The sequence below is a fragment of the Eptatretus burgeri genome, chromosome 6, assembly GCF_056783735.1.
Source record: "Eptatretus burgeri isolate ZD-2024b chromosome 6, Ebu_testis_v1, whole genome shotgun sequence".
Taxonomy (NCBI): Eukaryota; Metazoa; Chordata; class Myxini; order Myxiniformes; family Myxinidae; genus Eptatretus; species Eptatretus burgeri.
The window spans coordinates 66,690,691-66,710,064 of NC_140966.1; the positions used below are offsets into that span (position 1 = coordinate 66,690,691).

A 19,374-nucleotide genomic window follows, 5' to 3' on the forward strand; every position below is an offset into this window, starting at 1 on the left:
CGACCTGTGAAACACCATCTGACTTCATATTCTGGTAGAGAATTGAACCCATACCAAGCTGAAAGGTAAGTGTGCTCCCACTGTTCCATCCAGTCAGACAATGGATAAAGGGGAGAAGAAAAGTGGAAGAGAAAGTGAGATACTGTTGTGAAACTCGGTGCAAATGGCAAAATGTATCACAAATAAGTTGTTGTTGTAGCCTCCTTCATTCATCGAGCGAAAAGATCGGTGGAACTCTACTGTTGTCCAATGGACACTCCCATTTATCTTGTGTGGAAGACATGTTGATAAGGTGTTTTTGTTGCACCAGCCAGTCATAATATGGGGTGGATGGACATGTGTTTAGTGTGAGTTGGAGCCGATGTTGATGTTGCCTAATGGAGGGAGCCAGATGGACACCGGAGTCCAGCCAGATGGATTCTCATTTCATGACTAAGTGTTGCTTCAGAAGAATGAATTTCGAGGGGAAGGTGGTTGAGCATATTGTTTGAGGGATGATGTTCTATGGACTCTAATGATAGACAGTTGTGAATGTGATTGTGCATGGAAGTGTTTTGTGGTGGAGGAAGTATAATATTAAAGGTCCCCTGACGTGCCAAAGTACATAAATTTCATTTGTATATGTCCTTGAGGAGTTTTTCATCGTGATTTCAGATCTGACTTTTTTTCAAAATACTCATTCTATAAAATGTAATATTAAAAAAACAAATGTCTTCGGGAACGCCCCAAAAAATTCTCCTGAAAGGGGCGTAACCCACATGACGTCATATACAGTATGTCAAAGGCTACACGTAAATTACTCGGGTTGGTGGTCTACGTGATTCTATTGGCTTGCTGTGTGTTTCTACATTTGATTGGTCGACTCAATCGCTTCGTTCATTTCTGCTTTAAAAAAAATCGAACATTTGTTTTTGAATAATGGATGACATAGACTTTCACTTGTCTGGTAACGACAGTGAGTGTGAGAGAAATGAAGGATTTTGGTCTGAATCACATGGAGAATTGTCGCATAACGTAGTCGTGGGAGGTGTAGTTCAGGCAGCTGGAAATGAAATACGGCCTTACCAGTTCGAGCCCGAAGCAGGACAAGCAGAGGAAAATGGCTGAAATTCCCAGAGTTAATTATGATCGGGAGGACATCGAAGGAAGACTCGGAAATAACAACTGGTTAGACTAAATCCTATTCGTAATTCAATAATGTAAATTCGACTTGCATTCTGCTCGATATCAGAAATATTTTAGTGAGGTGACGTGAACAGCGCAGTGCAGCGGACATGTTTCTCCGTGGCGAATTAATCACAAACAAGGCTGGCCCGTGTCATCGGCCGTGTCTCTCCGCGCATAAAACGAAGCAATCTCATTGTTCGGATACGATGAAAACTTGTGTGCAGAACACACCTTGTGTACAATTGTCTCGAGTAGTCCGATAAATCTGACGTTCTGTTGCATTTTTATTTATTTTATTCCTACTATCGTCATGTTGCGCCAGTAGAAAACAATGAAGAAAAGACAATAAAATTAAGCTACAGCACGTAAGATTTATCGGCCTAGTCGGACGGACGACGGATTTATCGGACTAGTCTAGACTCTAGAGATCTCGAGTTGACAAGTAACTTGTATTAGCATGCACACAATGTATAAGTCAATGCGTAAGAGTGCCGAGGCTATGAGGCCGTGTGATAGGACAGATACATTTGTCTTTCATAGTTGTGCAAACATTTTTCCCTTTTTCTTTTATTACAGCATTTTGGCTGGTGGTGGTGGTCGTATGGCAGCTTAGCTGCCGGGGTAGCTATCATTTCATGAAGCGCGACTGTGTTGCTGATGCAGTTCCCCTCTACCAGTACACACACTGGAACTGGTACTCATTTACCGACCTCAGAAGGATGACAGGCTGAGTCAACCCCCTGGTGTATTAATTCAGCGGCCGACGGGGCATGAACTCAGGACCCTAGGATCCCAAGCCGCCACCCTAACCACTGAGCCAACACCAGGCTAGCATTTTGGCTAAATGTTAATGAATAGCATGCCAATGGAAGCAGTACCTTCACTTTAGATGTCCATATTCTCCGACGATTATCATCTTTCGGGAATACATATGAAGGCTTACACCGTCTTTGCTTGTATTGCTGCATCCTGCTACGATACATCTTGCAGGCATTTTCGAAAGTACGGCTAAAACTATTTAAAACTTTCGTGAAACAATCACTGGAATTAAGACGATCACAGAGATTGCACTAACATTTGCAAAATGCATTTGTAGGTACTGTATAAGGCGCGCGGCATCTCGACTCGAGTCAATCCACTCTGTGCGAGTTACTGTATGTGACGGCACGCAGAGATTCGTTGAAGTCCATTTTTTAAGGGGCGGGGCATAGCAAGTTTTGAATAGCACCAGAAATGATCGAAATATTGCTCTAATTATCCCATTTTTGATTAAAAAAAAACATGGGTGATTTCTTTACGAGGAAGGTCAAGTTAATTTATAAATAACAAGTTTATTTTGCATGTCAGGGGACCTTTAAGGATATGAGTAATGGTGAGTGAGTGCGCTTTGTTTGTAGATCTTGAGCCTTGTGCAAGCTTTTGCTATCCTGAGAGCTATGTTTTGCAATTCGTCTCTCCCTTAAGTGGTTGCGAGATTATTCAAACACGCCCGTTTACTTTTTGCTTTAAAAATATATATATATATATATATATATATATATATATATATATATATATATATATATATATATATATATATATATATATGGGAGCCTGGTGTTGGCGCAGTGGTTAGGGCAGCGGCTTGGGATCCAAAAGGTCCTGAGTTCAAGCCCCGTTGGGCCACTGAATTAATACACCAGGGGGTTTACTCAGCCTGTCATCCTTCCGAGGTCGGCGAAATGAGTACCAGTATACTGGGCCGGTGTATACCCCGGTTAAAATAGGTGTACCATATCCCTGTGTCGTAAGAGGCGACCAGGGTTGCCTCAGGAAGGGCATCCGGCGTAAAACATGTGCCAAATCACTATGCGGATCATACGGATGATCCGCTGTGGCGACCCCTAACGGGAGCAGCCGAAAGAAGAAGAAGAAGATATATATATATATATATATATATATATATATATATATATATATATATATATATATATATATATATATATATATATATATATATATATATATATATATATCTGCAACCGTGTATCCTATCAATGCGAAACTTTAAACATAGGCGGGATCAATTTCAGAACAGATTACTTGGCAACAAACAGCTATGTCTGAATTATTGCGCAGTGGGGCATCATTGGGGTTGTATAAATATTGACAGTGTGTAATCATCAAGCACCAGCTATTGCCGCCGAGTGGTCACACTGCATTCGCATAAGTGATTTCACAATGTCGATACGATATATTGCCAGATCGTCGATATTTGGAGGAACGATAATAGACTCGCTAAAATATCAATATCGCCCAGTCCAAGCCCATCGTTTGTATATATTCAACAGATTTGATGTTTTCATTGCTCAGAAGCTTCATAATTCTTTATTCCTCCCATTTTGCTGTCTCACTTGCCACCATCTTGATTTTAATCACAAGCAATGAGAAGTAAGAAACGTGATTATGGATCGTTGTTTCCAACACCATAAAGGCATTCCTTCAAATTATTAATGTATATGCAGTACTATATTGTTGCTTTTAAAAGACCTTTAAACTTTAAAATCTGTGAAGCCGGCACTCCCCCTTGGCAAATGTATACAACATAGTGGACCCCATGCAGTTATTTCATTCGCATTCATTTTAGTTCGCCCTTCCATCATGTCCATTGGGGATATGGAACAAAGACAAAATGCATTGCGAGGGCTTTTAGTTATGTCTTTAATTTCATTATATATTCCTTTATCTCTTACATTTACTTGACTTCACACACTACCTCTCCTTCACGCAACCATGCACGCACTTGAAGAGCCAGCTTCATTGGCATATGCCGCCAAAACCCCATTCAAACCGTGCACCATTCCCAAACAGACACTTTGTTTCAACCTTCTCCGTACTCAAACCGCAACACTACAACCTTCATACGACCACCACAACACGGTCCTAAAAATCCCCACAATAGCCTACGCTTGCCCACCTCACCAAAAACGCTTAAACCACCTCACCTCAACCACCTTACCACAACGCTTCAACCACATCACCACAACCACTACGAACACCGCAACGCAAGTAATTGCACCGTCCTCTGAGGATATCAGGCAACCATGGATGCTACCTACCATGGCAGATGCTTGTGTTCTGAACATTTTGGCATGTATCTCGAAGCACAAGTATCCGCTGGAATCTGTTCAACGTCGTCTGAATATCCTTGACGCTCTGCTCAATCATGGCCCCCACATTTGGTACCCAGCGCACATTCATGGCTGGAAAGCGCTCCCAGAAACCCGCACTCCATGTTCATCTCGGGGCTCCATAACATGGCCATCTTCGGCTTTGGAACTTCGCAGGGGCGGGGCTACTTCTTGGGGAAAGCATCTGTGCACCAATAGGGGCACTGGGAAACGCCTACCGATCGGCCTGATCCAACTGGGCTCCTCCTTCGCCAGACGTCTATAAAACACCCTGCAAAGTCACTGAAGAAAAGTTGAGAAGTGGTTGAGTAGCGAGCGGTTGGTTGAGAGTTGGAAGTAGTTGCTGAGGTTCGGGTGCTGGATAAAGAGTTCTCCCTTGATCAGCGGCAGGAGGAGGAAGGTGGGAATGGAGCAGGCAGAGCAGAGCCATGGGTGGACGAGTGGACGGAATGCCAGACTGATCATAGACCGTTGGCATTTACATTTACAGACCCCCTCACATGTCATTGTTAAGCTTTCCTCTCGCACGTTCTGTCTCTTATCTTCTGTCTCATTTGCCGTGGATGCACAAAAGCTAAAAGAACAACCCTACAGACATGCACCTCTTCTCATTTTTCCTTCTCTGCAGCCCACCTGCATTTCATTGTACCTCATTTTCACTCTCCTCACTCACGCACCTTAGACACCCCCTCCTCCCTCCTCTACTTTTCTTCCCTCCTCAGCGAATGGGAAGCGTGGGCCCATCGTCAACACCTCATACTTTCTCTGTCTTTCTTTGCTCTCTAATTTTCTTGGGTGTATGTGTCTGATGGCACCTGTCGTGTTCGTGTAAATATGATTGTAGAAGTTCCTTGTGTCAGGTGAGCTCTGCACTGTCTTCTATTGTCCTTTTTTGTAAATATTTACATTTCACTTCTTACATAATAAATTGCTTATATTTTAAATGTACCCGGCTCTTTCTGTCTTTTCCTCCATTGGTCCAGTATAGTCTGCACACAGGTTAGCCGGGAAGTTCTGCCCCGCTAATTTTCTCTTACGAGCCGGCATGTACTCGGCAGCTCTGCTCAGCTGCACCTAATACGGTAAGTTAACTCGAGTATGCATTGAGGGCACGAGACCCCTTTGCTGCCAATCCACTGGAAATGGTAACATGCAAAGTAGTGTGAACCTTGCCAGGATTAGCCGTACCAATTGGCTCTCATGGTTGCTTAGCAACCCGCCAGTGTGTGGAGTAATCTGCATCCGGCGGCCTCAGTACCGGGTGTTTGGGAGGAACCTGAATGTTTCCCCTCGTGGTCGTACTCGAACCCTGGATCCGTAGCAATATTGTTCTTTTTTGGCTGTGTGTTAGGTATTCTGTTTGGGTTATCACTGCTTGCTTTGAATGGCTTAACATTGCAGCCTAGAGCATCTTTATTTCGAAAAATGTAAAGTGAAGGGCTTGTGGAACCTCCTGCCTACTCTTTATTTTTCCGGTTACCTGACGAGTGCTTTTTCAGTTTAAATTTCCCTCCCCATCACCCTAGCCCCTCCCCCCTCCCCCCCTTTGCTCCCTCCCGTTCCCTGTCCTGACCACTCATAACTGCTTAATTTCACAGCAGTGGTGAAGCAGTGGCAGCAGTGAACTCACCTGGACAGCGCTCCCTCACAAGTGACAATGATTCTGGGGTCGAGGAAGAGGACCTTTCTCCAAGACCTTTGCCCAGTCCTCATCCAAACACACAGCAGGCATGTTCAGATCCTTTCCGATACTATTTTGTAAAAAAAAAAACATTTCAACTGGCTTGAGATTTGCACAATAAACTGCTTTTCACATATATATTTGATGTATGCTTTATACAGTTCCCAAAGGTGCAGCCTTCTGTGCCAGAGTTATCGCTTGTGGTGGACACTGGCTCAACACTGGCATCACAACTGAGCAATATTACCCATTCTTCTCTCAACGGCACTGGTATCCCTGCTTTTTCTCATCCTCATCACCACAGTACCACCACCAGACTTGTTGAAACCTTTCCGGGAGTCGGTGACCTCATGCATCCCATGGTAAGGCAAGCTTCACAACATTCCCCAGAGCTGAGATCTACTCTCGAGAACATTCCAACAGCACAGCCAGCATGCACAGCTTCCAGGCTCACTGTTCATACATCTGGAAGCAGTAGATGCCATGGTTCACCATCAGGACATGCAATGCCTAATTCTACCCTTCCACCACTGCCCATCCTCCAGCCCCAACATGCTTTGGAATCCCCACAGCACCAAAAGGGTGGTCTGAGTTGCACTTGTTGCAGAGAGATGTGTCCACAAAGTCTGCAATCAACCTGCACCGGATGTGCGACATCCTCACATCCTGACTGTAATTCCTCCAATCCGACCTGCAAGCACTATGCCGTTCATTACCCTGGTGGGCAAATATCTAGCTCGCCAAAAGTGACAATGCCATGGTGCCCCATCTCTGCAAGTCAATGCACTACCATGCCAAGTCCAAGTCCATGCTGCGGTCACTGCAAACCTCCTATGATTGACCATATGACTGGCCTTCCGTCTTTACCTACAGTTCCCTGCATTGCCTCTTCTACCACAGATGCTGAGTGTCTGCACAGAAGCCACACATCTTGCCATTCTGACTTGAAGCCTGATGCATACCAGAAACTGAGAGAACAAGACCGACAGCTGCAAGTCTTGCAGACTCAAATTCAACAGTTGCTGGCTGAGCAGGAGAAAATGCGATCTTCTGCGGAGCCCACACATGCATCTAAAGAAGAGCCAGGGAACAAGCCAGGTGGAACAGTGGCTTGTGAGAAGGTCAGCATTGCTGTTGGCACAGGTGAGCGACATGCAACATCAATTACGTACCAACAGACATTTTAACATTGGTACATCACTTTGTTTATTTATTTATTTATATGTATCATTAAAACTACTTTCCTAGGAGCCAGCCTTTTTTGGGGTGGCTCCAAACAGCCAGTGGATCGATCGAAGGGATCCTTTGGATCTAGCAATGAAATTGCTGGGCATAGCTGGATCAAGGATTATGTGCCTGCATCCACTGGCCCAGACAACAAGGGCTACACTTGTGTCAACTTAGCTTCATCGCCTCGTGCTGTTGACGTACCCATCTACTCTGAGTGCTGCAGCGGGATGGGAAACAGTAGCCAAGAATCCTCTCCTAATAGGTGAACCTCTTTTGCAGAAATAGTTTTGTGACATCCATTACATTCGTGTCAGGAATTCTTTGACAAATCGGTTTGTGTGTTTGTGTGATTTGGTCCATATTTGCTGACTACGAATCAAGTTCTGCTCAAGACTCCTCCCAGAGCCCAGCCCTGGGTGCAAGTGCGAGCTTGCTTTGGGGAAATGCAGAACAAGGAGCCACAGCGGTACCATCTAATGCAGGTGTCAAAGAAAAGGAGGACAGGGAGAAAAGCCAATTTTATGATAACATCTTGGTGAGCTTTTTGTTCGATGAACCCAGCAATTGTCCGCTTGTTATCGCCGCCACTGAAGGTGGATGGAGGTTATGTTTTCACCTCTGTATCTCCAACTGTCTGTCTCTGTTTGGTTGTTGTGTTTGGCTGTGAACAGAATATTTCAAAAAGTTGTGGATGGATTCAAACAAAATTTGATGGACAGGTTGGGTGTGTGATGATGATTAATTAATTAGATTTGGGTGAAAATGTGGATTCAGATTCTCCCTATCAGTGGGATGCAAAACGTAAACTGTTCAGCCTGGTGGAGATATGCACTCCACCAAGTGCCATTCCAGTTTATTGTTGTTTTTATCCCCCGCCACGTGGCGGAAGGGGGATATTGTTGTCACCCGGGTCGTCCGTCCGTCCGGCTGGCTGGGCGTCAACATTTATAGCTGTGAGTGCGATAACTCATAAACTGTTCGCCATATCGATTTGAAATTTGGGTCACACATGTACCACCTGAAAAGGAAGAACCCTATTGATTTTGGGCATGGCCGGATCCAAGATGGCCGACTGGGGCGGCAGTCTTGAAAAAAATGTTTCAATGGCGGGGGATTCCCCATCTTTGATGGGTATGTTTTATTGTTGCAGGAGGGTTTAACTCTTTTTGGCTGATTTTTATTTTTTCCAAAGCCATTAGTGAAATATTTGCATGATTAAGACTGTTGTTGGGTGGGGAGTGAAAAAACATTGACAGCACCGTGACCTTTTGATGCAACCCACTCAAGTCATTACAGTCACTACACCTGTGTACAATCATCGATCCACACTTAAGCTACCTATGAGTCCTGCCAATATCCATATACCCCTCCATCCCCAGTGCTTTGAGATAACTGGAAATAGATATCCCCAGTATGCAATTCCAATTTAAATAAAATAGTTGTTTCTCTTGACCTGCATCTGATTTCCGGATGGAGTCTGATCCAAACCATTCTCGGCGGTTTGTTTGGTTAGCGTGTCATGTAACGCACCATCCTTTGGAGGATTTTCATTTCTGTGCTGTTGAGATGATCAGGTGATCACTTTCTCAGAATGCTTGTTTCTTCTTTTTTTCAATGTTATGTTTTAGCTCCGAGTTCAGGCGATGCTACAGGATTCGATGGATGAACCAACACAGCAAAATCGAATTGATGACCATTGTTCAGCCAATAATGCTGAACAAAGAACAGGGGAGACCATTTCCTATCAGAAACAGGTGCATACACCATAAGTGTTTGTCCATTGTCAGGTGTGCCACTAAATCCGATGATTGATTGATTGTCTACCAAAGTCATGCTGGCACAATCTTTGTCTCCAACCACAAATTTGTCTTTGCAGCAAGAGAGCTCACAGTGTAGAGATGTAGCAGCAGCTACAATGAAACAACTGCGTAAGATGGGAGTGAAACTGGATTTGGATACGTCACCAACTGTACATCGAACGGAGAAAGTGGAGAGGACAAGGTGAGATTGATTTAAAGCAATTCCTCCCTCCACAACCCCTTAACTCTCCCTTTCTGATTTTATGATTTGGTTGTGCTCCCAAGTAACCTCATTCAGAATTTAACTGATTAATGGTTCAAGCCCCCCCCCCAACTTCCCGTCCCACACCCTCCCAGCCTCTCTCCATCCCACGCACCCTCCAGCCTCCTCCCCTGTCCCTCACTATCTGGACCTCAAACATCTGAGGTCTCCACTCCGACCTGACAGATCTCTCAATCCAGGCTACTGCTGATAAACTGGATATCGTCTGTTTAACACAATCCTTCCTCCCACAGGACGTCCCCGACTCCTTAGTGTCTTTCTCTCTGACTCTTGTCTCCTCTGTTTAGATAGGCCTGAACATTGCACTTTACATCAAGAACTCCATTTCTCACTGTTCATGTACTGAACTTACACCTCCCAATCCCCAATAGTACTCTTGTGTCCAGGTCAGTTATCACCGACACTGGACGGATGAGGCGAACTGGCGTTTTACTCCCTCAGACGACGTTCCGAATGAATGGCGGACAACGCGTGCGCGGGTCTTGAGGAGACACGAAAACCTTAAAGTTTTTAAAAGCAACGGGTTTATTTCCCAAACCACAAACAATGTAAACCAGGAATGATTGAATCGCAAGGAGACGACAGCAGGTTGGAAAGAAAGGAAGGTAATGTAAGAAATAAATAAGAAAAAGAGCAATCAGAGATTGCAGACCCTCACCAGGACTTGTTTTGTGTGGTGTTTGTGCAGTTTTGTGTGGCGTTTGTGTATTGGTGTAAGGGACACTGGATACCATTGACCAGAGTCGCAGGGCCAGGCTTAATGGCAGAGCTAAGCTGGGAGTTAAGGCGTAAAACTGTCCGTGTGCTGAGGGTGGACAAGGAGGCCAATGTACGAGGAATCTGTGAGGGGGTAGGGCATCAGCTGTGGTCAAGTGATTCTCGTCCTGCTTTCAGAGGAATTAACGTATTGCGTTCCTGCAAGCCCATCCATTGGTGTACTGCAGTTATAGCAGAGGATGGTGGGCTTTTGACAGAGGAGTCTGAAGTGAAGGCCCGCTGGGCCGGTTACTTCGAGCGGCTGTACCAGGTTGATCCACCAGCTGTTGAGTTGGATGCCAGGGGTGTTACTATTCCAATTGCTGACCCACCAATCGATTGTGAACCACCTTCTTTGGTGAAAACACAGGCTGCGGTGAACCGGTTGAAATGGGATGAAGTTCCTGGGATCGTTGGCGTCCATGTTGAACTTCTCAAGGCTGGTGGAACTGCTGTATTCATGTTGTTGCATGGAATTCTGTGCTCTGCCTGGAACACAGGTATCATCCCAACTGATTGGAAGAGGGGCCTGTTGTCCCTCACTGGAAAAAGAAAGGTGATTGCCAGGACTGCTACGACAGAGGGGTGACGCTGCTCTCAGTGCTGGGCAAGGTCTTTGCTCGGATAATTATCGATCGGGTTCACCACCATCTGCTTGAGCACAAGCACCTTGAGCAGTCAGGCTTCACACCAAAGATGTCAACGATTGACCGTATCCCTGCCCTTTGGGTCCTCACCGAACGCAGATGAGAGTTTCAGCAGGGGCTGCTTGCAGCCTTTGTTGATCTCTTTAAAGCGTTTGATTCAGTGAATCGGGATGCCCTCTGGAGGATTCTTAGTCTTTGTGGGGTGCCATCAAAACTGATCGATCTGATGTCTGAACTCGACTCTGGTACTGTGAGTGCTGTGAGATGTGGTGATACCATCTCTGACTTATTTCCAGTTGTCACCGGAGTTCGTCAGCGGTGTGTACTGGCCCCCACACTTTTCAGCACTTGTATGGACTGGATTATGGGGAGGATGTCGGAGAGATCAAGCTGCGGTGCATCGTTTGGGAATGTCAAGATATCTGACCTTGATTTCGCAGATGATGCAGTCATCTTTCCGGAGACTTTTGATATCCTTTTGGGGGCCCTCGAGGTGCTGAATGAAGAGTCTGAGCTGCTGGGATTTCGGGTTTCCTGGGTCAAAACTAACATCCAGGCTTTCAATGACATATTTGATGCTGCTGTCCTGTCTGTGCCTGTTTGTGGTGAGGATGTTTAGGTCGAGGAGAGATTCACTTGCCTTGGCAGTGATATTCATGTCTCTGCTGGCTGTGAGTCAGAGGTCAACAGACGTCTGGGTCGTGCCTGGGGAGTCATGGATTCACTGGATCATGGGGTGTGGCACTGCCGGTACCTGTGCACCAGGCCAAAATACAAGTCTTCAGGTCCTTGGTACTTCCAGTCTTGCTCTATGGGTGCGAGACTTGGACTCTGACCAAGGATCTGAGACGGAGACTTAATTCCTTTGGTACCAGGTCTCTTCGGAGAATCCTTGGCTATTGCTGGTCAGACTTTGTGTCCAGCAAGCGGTTGCTGAGAGAGACTCAAATGAGATTTGTTACCTGCATAGTCAGTGAATGTCAGCTGCGGCTGTATGGACATGTGGTGCGTTTTCCTGACGCTGATCCTGCTCACCAGATTCTCTCAGCGAGGGAGTCTCGTGAGTGGAGGAGGCCAATGGGCCGACCACGTGCCTCGTGGTTGCAGCAGATTGATGGGCATCTCAAGGAGATGGGGATGGCCAGGAATCTGCCTGGGGGATGGCCAGAAGGAGGCCCCTGTAGTACCGGCGGAAAGTGGACGCAGCGACGCGCTGCTCTGGCGCATGCTCCCATACCTGACCTGACCTGCAGAACACAAACCGCCTTATTTATACTTCCAAAAACCTTCTGTTTAGCAGTACTGTTACTGTTTTTTGGCAAAATTATACGTCGTCTCAACCAGTCTAATTTGTCACATGCTCTGAGGGCGTGAAAATGGCGAAATTCAGACAAAATGGCAGCTCGTGCTTGGAAATATGGATTGTGCTCGGAAATGAAAAGCAAGAGTTTTCCAAAGATCCTTCCCGTACCATTTTTCTTCAGACTGTGTGGGGTAAGGTGTCCCATGAACTCTCTAGTTTATTTATTTTTATCATTATTTTGCATTTGTCATTAAAGTTTTATTCATGGTTCACGCAGGCATGATGGGCTGAATGGCCTCCACCTGTGTTCGATTTCCTTGTATCCTTGTACGTTAAGGCGAGTCCACTGTGTACCGTTGTCGCTCAGGGCTAAGAATGGTGTTTTGAATTGGTTGATAAATTAATTGAAAATAGGTTGTGGCCATTTTCCACATAAAATGATTATGCACTTAAAATGACGACGTATTTTTGCAACACATTAATTTGCCTGTTTAAGCACCACTTCCTGTTTGTTTTTACCACCACCACCCCCCCCTTTTGCGCCTGCAAGCAGCACAACGGCCCACATGTTTGGCACATCAGGAGCAGTCTTGCCTGGCCTCGGAGCACCTTCTCTCTCTGAACTTGGCTGCCTGTCTGGACGCCATGCCTCTGACCTCAGTATGGAAGCCAATGCCATTGCTCTGAAATACCTGAGCGCTGCGGAGCTGGCTGAGCTCGCACAGTGCTCTGTGCAACGTGGCGATGTCCAAACAGTGCCACAGTTGCCTATTTTGCATCCGACGAGCTCAAGCTTGGGCCTATTCTCAACCAACAACATGAGCTTTGCCACTCGTCGTTACATGCGCAAGTATGGGCTTTTGGATGTAAACGATGAAACCTTTGAGAATGATGAGGAGGATGAGGATGACATTGTCAAGATGAAGGATGATCTAGATGTTGGAAAATATGACACCGGAAGTCGCCCTTCTCAATCTCCACTTCAAGATCGCTGGCATGGCACAGATGTTCCCCAGAGGTGCTGGTCAAATGCTCAGCGGCTTTCAAAGCATACACGGCATTGTGAGACTGAGTGGCAACGGGCAAGTAAAACGCATGGGACGAAACCGAGTGACCGAGACTTGTTGGGATGCAAAGAATGTTTCGAGCCGACAATGCAGACTCCGTTGCCGAGTTCCAAAACCGCAACCGACTTACCGCATGATCCTCAGCATCACGAGTCAGGAAGAGCAGCTCCTGTTAAAGTGGAAGCCGATGGTTGCCACGCGAGCCAGGCCGAGAGTGAAACGACCGTGAGCCACGTCCTCAATTTGGACAGGTTAAGAAGGCTACCTAAACTATTTTGAGCCTCTGAGATGGCAGCACACGAATATGACATTGCCTTCACACCGGTCTGTCATCCCACTCGCCCTTTAACTCCATTTCATTTTGTGCGTTCCATGTATATCGTAACGTAATTTTATATGAGCTCTGCATTTACACCTTGAGTTAACGCAGTATCAGCAAACTTGTCACGAATTGCTTTCTTGTACGAGTCGGTCAAGTTAATCATCTCATTAAAGCTGACAAGGCGAACCAAAAGTCGCCGCGGAGGTTCCCACGCGGCTTGTGCGGTGTTGGATGCTATATCCTCCTCGGCCCAGTCATTCGACAATCCATTGAACCTGCTGCCACTCCACCTTGTTTTTACACAACTTGCATTCTCGCAATTACTGAATTATTGCACTTTCTGCTGTCGTCATTGTCATCGTCGTCGGATTTTTCTTCTCCGTTTGTTTGTTTTTGTGTCTTCTGCTTCGTTACTTCTTTGTTTTGTTTCTTCTTCCTAATCATCATCGTCTTGTCACATTGTGAGATGTTATTCAATTCGACATTACATATTTTTCAAACTGGTTTAATTTTTTTTACACGTTTGCTCAGGAATGTCTGTATGACTGCTTCGTACGTCGTCGGTGCGTGCCGTCAATGCAGCCTCTTTTGCCTTTGGCAATCTTCGATTGATAAACAAGTCCCTGTAAAAGTTGTATAAAGTTTTGTTTACATTTGGTGCTTTACATGTTAACCTTTTTTCTTTTTCTTTTACTCTCCTTTTTGCGATGAGGTTTTTATTTTTGAAATAAACTTTTTAAATATAAAAATTGCAGTTGATGTGAGATGAAAGCTTTGATGCTTTTTGGGTGGTCGCGAGAGTACCCTTATTTTCACTTTTTCCGTCTGTATGTTTGTATGTATGTATGTTTGTATGTAATGGACAGCTCTGGAGGCCAGAGGAGTCAACCAATTTTGATGAAACTTGACAGGTAGGTTCATACCAGGATCGAGTTGTATGTTTTTGAGCACCGTTAGGTTCATACCAGGATCTAGTTGTATGCTTTTGAGCACCGTTGCCATGGACACCACCGTTGCCTAGCAACAGGACTGAAATTTTTGAAAAGTCCTAAAAAATAAATTTTTTCGAAAATAAAAAATCGGCTTCCACGCTTTTATGCGTACTATAATTAATCAACCTCTTTGTCAAAAATTTTCAGCTCGATCCGTCAAAAACTGTATGACTAGTATGCAATTATGTAGCGACCATCCATGTCGCCTACCGGCTTGTCTTTATCTTTGTGTCTTCAGTACCGTGACCTTCGGATGTTGTGTCGAGTGTGAATATCCAGGCTTGTTGTTGATCTTTAACAATTTGAATGCTGTACATTGATTGGGTTTGCTTTTGATAGCATGATCGTCATTTCGTATGCAGCACCGCTAGCATGTGTATGCTGATTTGCAATTGCTGGAAGCGTGCCTGTGCCACTGATGCAGTGCCCCCCCCTCCCCCCCAATATTGAAATGATAGATAAGATCAAAAATTTGGAATTCATTCACAATGCTGGAAATAGCTTGCCAACTCTTCAGGAAAGACACTGTGGGATATTTAATATCATTTTATGTTGGCAGACTGGACGCCAGTTTAACGTCCATCCGAGGGACGGCGCACACATTGATGAATAAACCCTGCCTGAGAAACACCAGGATGACAGTTTGTAGCTGGGTTGGGATTCGAACCCTGGCGAGACAGCTTAGAGACTTTACCCTTCTGGGGGGAATTTGTTGCACAACGCCATTACAGGGTGGTGATCAAGGGCTTCCGATTTAATCAGATGTGCCAGAGGTAACCGGTTGAGTTTATCTGAAATATAATCTGCACTCTCGATTTATATGATGCATTTTGTGGACCGTTAGCCATTTAAAATGCTTTATAATACAATCGATGAAATTCTGCAAAGTTCGAAACGTGTTTGTTGTTTAAAAACGCACCTGCACCGTCCCACCACCGAGTACCTGTGAAGTACAATCATGGAAAATGAGTTTTAAATCCACTGATGGTGAAGAATGCAATCGATGTATATATCGTGATTGAACATTCGAATCGTCTTGCGTCATTAATCAGTCTGAAAAGTTTAATACCTCTCAGCTCTGACATCATCGGTTTCCATGGGGATTCGCTGTATGATAAGAAAACCGAGAGGGGGAGCTGTTGAGAAATAGCTTTGAAAGTCTTTTTCAATGTCTTTAAATTGACGTGTAATGTGTGAATTAAAACGGAATTCCGTTTCTCAGTGGAAACTTTTGGATTGTATTGTTGTGTTTTGTTTACATTTTTGGACTCTGACCATGTTTTGAAGTGTGATCACACTATGGTGTTGGAATGGCCACTCGCTGTGAAGGAAGGTGACACGAACACCTTTAATTTGTCACTTAGCACGTAACTTCCACGATGTGCTCACTGCTTGCGGCGTCCTCGTGACGTCAGAGCGGTGGAGCAAAGGCGCCTGACGTCACAATGATCGCGCAATGCTCGCCGGGAGCGGGCCGTGGCCGGTCGTGCTTGATCGGCTCAGGGGCGACCGAGCAGTCCCCGAACCTGCAGCTCTCAGGCGCCCAAGCACAGCAGTGATGGCGGTGAGTTCGTGCGAGGTTTGGGAGAGTGTTGAGAGGAAGCATTTAGTGCTTCCCATGTTCAGGTATTTTTGGATGTGGGTGGAAAGAGGAGTTCGCTCAAAACAGCTTGTGAGCGCTCGAAGCGTGCGGGTGTCCACTTGGACGGCACGTTTGTAAGTTGTAATTGCAAACAAACATCCAGGCTCTGATTTTTTTTGTTGTTCTTATTGGTGTTGAACTCTCATTAACCTTCAGCTCAAGTGTTGGCATTCATGACTCGATTATTCTGAAGAAAGGAGGGAATGTTTACAAGTGTTCGGTTCCGGTTTTGACGTTTCGTTCTTCACTGACACTAAAAGGAAACTTTTTTTTTGAACTTTGTACCACTTTGACGTGCACCCTTTCCCGCACCTTCACAAGTTCCACTTATGGTGGAGGAGCGAGTTCGCCTGGATCTGCAACACGAGCACTGGGAGCAAAACTAATACTTATAAATAAATAAAACAGCGATTGGTTGCGTACACATATTACGTACAGTACTTTTACCTGTGATTGTCTGGTCAGGTGGAGTATCAGCTTTCCTGGATCAGCCACCGGGATTTTCGGCCTGGAATGACCTTAACGAGTGGTTTTCAACAGTGTTAGGATTTTGATTTGCGATTTGGTTGTGTTACCTGTTTGAAAGGTGTGCTCTTGTTATTTGTCACAGAATGTTTGCCAGCATTATAGTCGAGACGGCCGGCTTAATGCCCCTTGCAAATGTCGGCCCTTTTACATTAAAATTTTTTTTTTTTTTACAATGACCTCTGCTTGGCAACTACATTTTTCACCAATATCGATTCCTCCGGAAATTGAAGTCAGGATTGTACACCATGGAGACCACCTTGCGGAGGTGGAGACTTTCAGACTTGGTCGATCTCTGTTCCATCTCCTGAAACCCACCCACGTGTGGAGATAGCAACCAACAACAGCAACTTTCATGCACACACACGCATACACACACACACACACTCACACACACACGTACACACGCACACACGTACACACGCACATACGTACACACCAGTGTGACGACTCCTCATTTTCATAAATGCCAAGGTGAGCCAATGAAAAAAGCCAATAATTCACAAGGTTTCGGAAAAGCGATAATAGAAAACCAAGATGCCAAGGTGAACAACGAATAGCCAAGATCTTGTGAAAAAAGCCAAGGAGTGGCCACACTGGTACACACACACACACACACTCACACACACACACACACACACACACACACACACACACACACACACACACACACACACACACACACACACACACACACACACACACGTACGCACATGTGTACGCAGGTACAAATACGTATGTACACACATACACGCACGTCAATTTCTTTCACAAACCAAATGTCTCGACCTGACGTTCGACTGGAGCTGATCTGTTTTGGAATTTATAATCTGATCAGAATGTGGGTGCTGAATCACTGACTTTTTGCGATGGACACGGTGCTATGTTGAACGTCCATTAACTCATTCCAGCAGACGGAACACCGATTCCCTTCCGTTCATGTCCATCGGATGGATGACACACTCTATGATGCACCAATCCAACAGTTTATCGTCCGGTCAGGAAATGAACCGAGGATAGACAGCTCAACAGGTAAGTGAGCTACCTCTACATCCTTCCATCGGATATAGAGTCTCGTAGTCTACCATGCAATCCTGCTGTCCAAACTATCAATATTGTAATCACATGAATACGCTCGACTGACTGACTCATTATCATCACACTGTGAAGAGTCCAATGGTTCCACAGAAGCAATTATGAATCAGGGATGGTCTTAAATGAAGTGAAGTGGAGAACCATTTACTTGACCCACACTGAAAATGCAAAATTTGACGATGGTGCTCGTTCTAAGGCCAACTCATAGCGAAGAGTGGCTTCTCGTCTTTAAAGTTGTCACCTGAAGGCAGACAAAGCAACTCAATAGCTCGACATTCTTGAACAGCTTTGAGAATCAAATCCACAAGAGGGACACAAAGCATCAGCAGAACAAATAAAAATAGGACCGTGAGTCCTGAAGCTTTCCTGGATCAGGAGCTGCAGTCACTCAAACCCCCTTTGACCCTGAATTTTTTTTATGCCGTGAACAAACTTTGGTACATCACAAGTGTTGAAGGTTGTGGTCGAGTATCATCGGAACCATTTGTGTAGTTTCGGAGATGATTGCAAACACCTATTTTGGAGGGGTCAAACGCACTCCACCCCGTAAGTCCCCTTAATGAGTGCAGATTTTGATGCGGTCAATACACCTTCGTTGGGCATCAGATATGAAGCTTATGGACAAGTTTCATCAAAATCGTGTGTTTTGTTTAAGTGCTAATAACTTGAGTGTTTACGTTCTGACTCACTCACTCACTCACTCACTCACCTATGGACACTGCTCAATTGCATATGCTCACCGGTTAAAGTCCAGGTGACTTAATAATACAAATACGATTAAGTTATTGTTCTAAGTAAAACCCAAACAGTGTGTTTTATAAAACCTGGACCAAGTTTTATTCTCTTGATGGAAGGATTCTCTTTCATCACATGCTTTATCATTGTTAACTCCGCCACTGGAGGTGGACGGAGGTTATGTTTTCAGCCCTGTCTTTATGTTTGTTTGATTGTCTCAAAAGGTTGTGGACAGATTATGACAAAACTTGGTGGATAACTTTTGTAGGTGACGATAACAAGCCGATTCGATTTTAGTTCGGTCCGGATGCAGATCTGGCCTATTAGTGCGATACAAAACGTAAACTGTTCAGTTTGGCGGAGGTATGTGCTCGACCGAGTGCCATTCTACTTTTAGCATGTTCAAACCATCAATATTGTATTGATTCGTCCTTGTCACACACCTAACCTGTCCACCAAGTTTCGTCCGAATCCGAACATAACTTTTTGCGATATCATGCAAAATGTCGTTGTTGGCCCGATCTCTCGATGGTGAAGAATCACTTGAAAAATTCTCAGATCCAGATCCGGATCTGGATCTTCACAAAAATCTCATAATTTCGTCCTTGTCACACACCCAACTTCTTCACCAAATTTTGTGCAAATCCAACAAAACTTTTTGAGATATCTTGTTCGCACAGATAGACAGACAGGGGTGAAAACACAACCTCCATTCACCTTCGGTGGTGGAGTTAAATATCAAGGTTTAACAGTCTTGTTGCTCTCCTTTCCTCTGCAGTCTTGTTTCAGAAAGCCCTTCTGTTTTTGGCTGCAAATACTTTTTTGTTGTCTTTTTCTGATCAATTGCCTTGAATTATTCATGTGCAAAGTGGTGCTTCAGGGGGAATTTTCATGAGCCTGGAAGATAATCACTGCTTTTGAGTGTTGCTTTATCACCACTTTGATTCACATTATTTGGTC

At 44.9% G+C, this 19,374-nt stretch overlaps 2 protein-coding genes across 15 annotated transcripts in view; both read left to right on the top strand.

Annotated features, from left to right (window-relative positions):
* STIL (STIL centriolar assembly protein) overlaps nt 1-15,645 on the top strand; it is a 256,784-nt gene extending 241,139 nt beyond the window's left edge. For 11 of the 14 annotated variants that reach the window (XM_085885486.1, XM_085885489.1, XM_085885485.1 and 8 more), the window contains 7 exons: nt 5,936-6,065; nt 6,180-7,161; nt 7,267-7,510; nt 7,630-7,783; nt 8,877-9,002; nt 9,125-9,249; nt 12,587-15,645. In XM_085885486.1, the coding sequence (XP_085741612.1) occupies nt 5,936-6,065; nt 6,180-7,161; nt 7,267-7,510; nt 7,630-7,783; nt 8,877-9,002; nt 9,125-9,249; nt 12,587-13,382 (2,557 nt within the window). In that variant the 3' untranslated portion in view covers nt 13,383-15,645. The remainder of the gene's footprint in view (nt 1-5,935; nt 6,066-6,179; nt 7,162-7,266; nt 7,511-7,629; nt 7,784-8,876; nt 9,003-9,124; nt 9,250-12,586) is intronic. The other 3 variants (XM_085885498.1, XM_085885493.1, XM_085885492.1) reach the window with 3 other exon arrangements.
* A 183-nt stretch (nt 15,646-15,828) lies between these two features.
* Nucleotides 15,829-19,374, top strand: part of LOC147024986 (epidermal growth factor receptor substrate 15-like) — a 47,314-nt gene continuing 43,768 nt past the window's right edge. Inside the window, exon 1 of the mRNA XM_085885501.1 lies at nt 15,829-15,981. Within this exon, the coding sequence (XP_085741627.1) occupies nt 15,874-15,981 (108 nt within the window). The 5' untranslated portion in view covers nt 15,829-15,873. The remainder of the gene's footprint in view (nt 15,982-19,374) is intronic.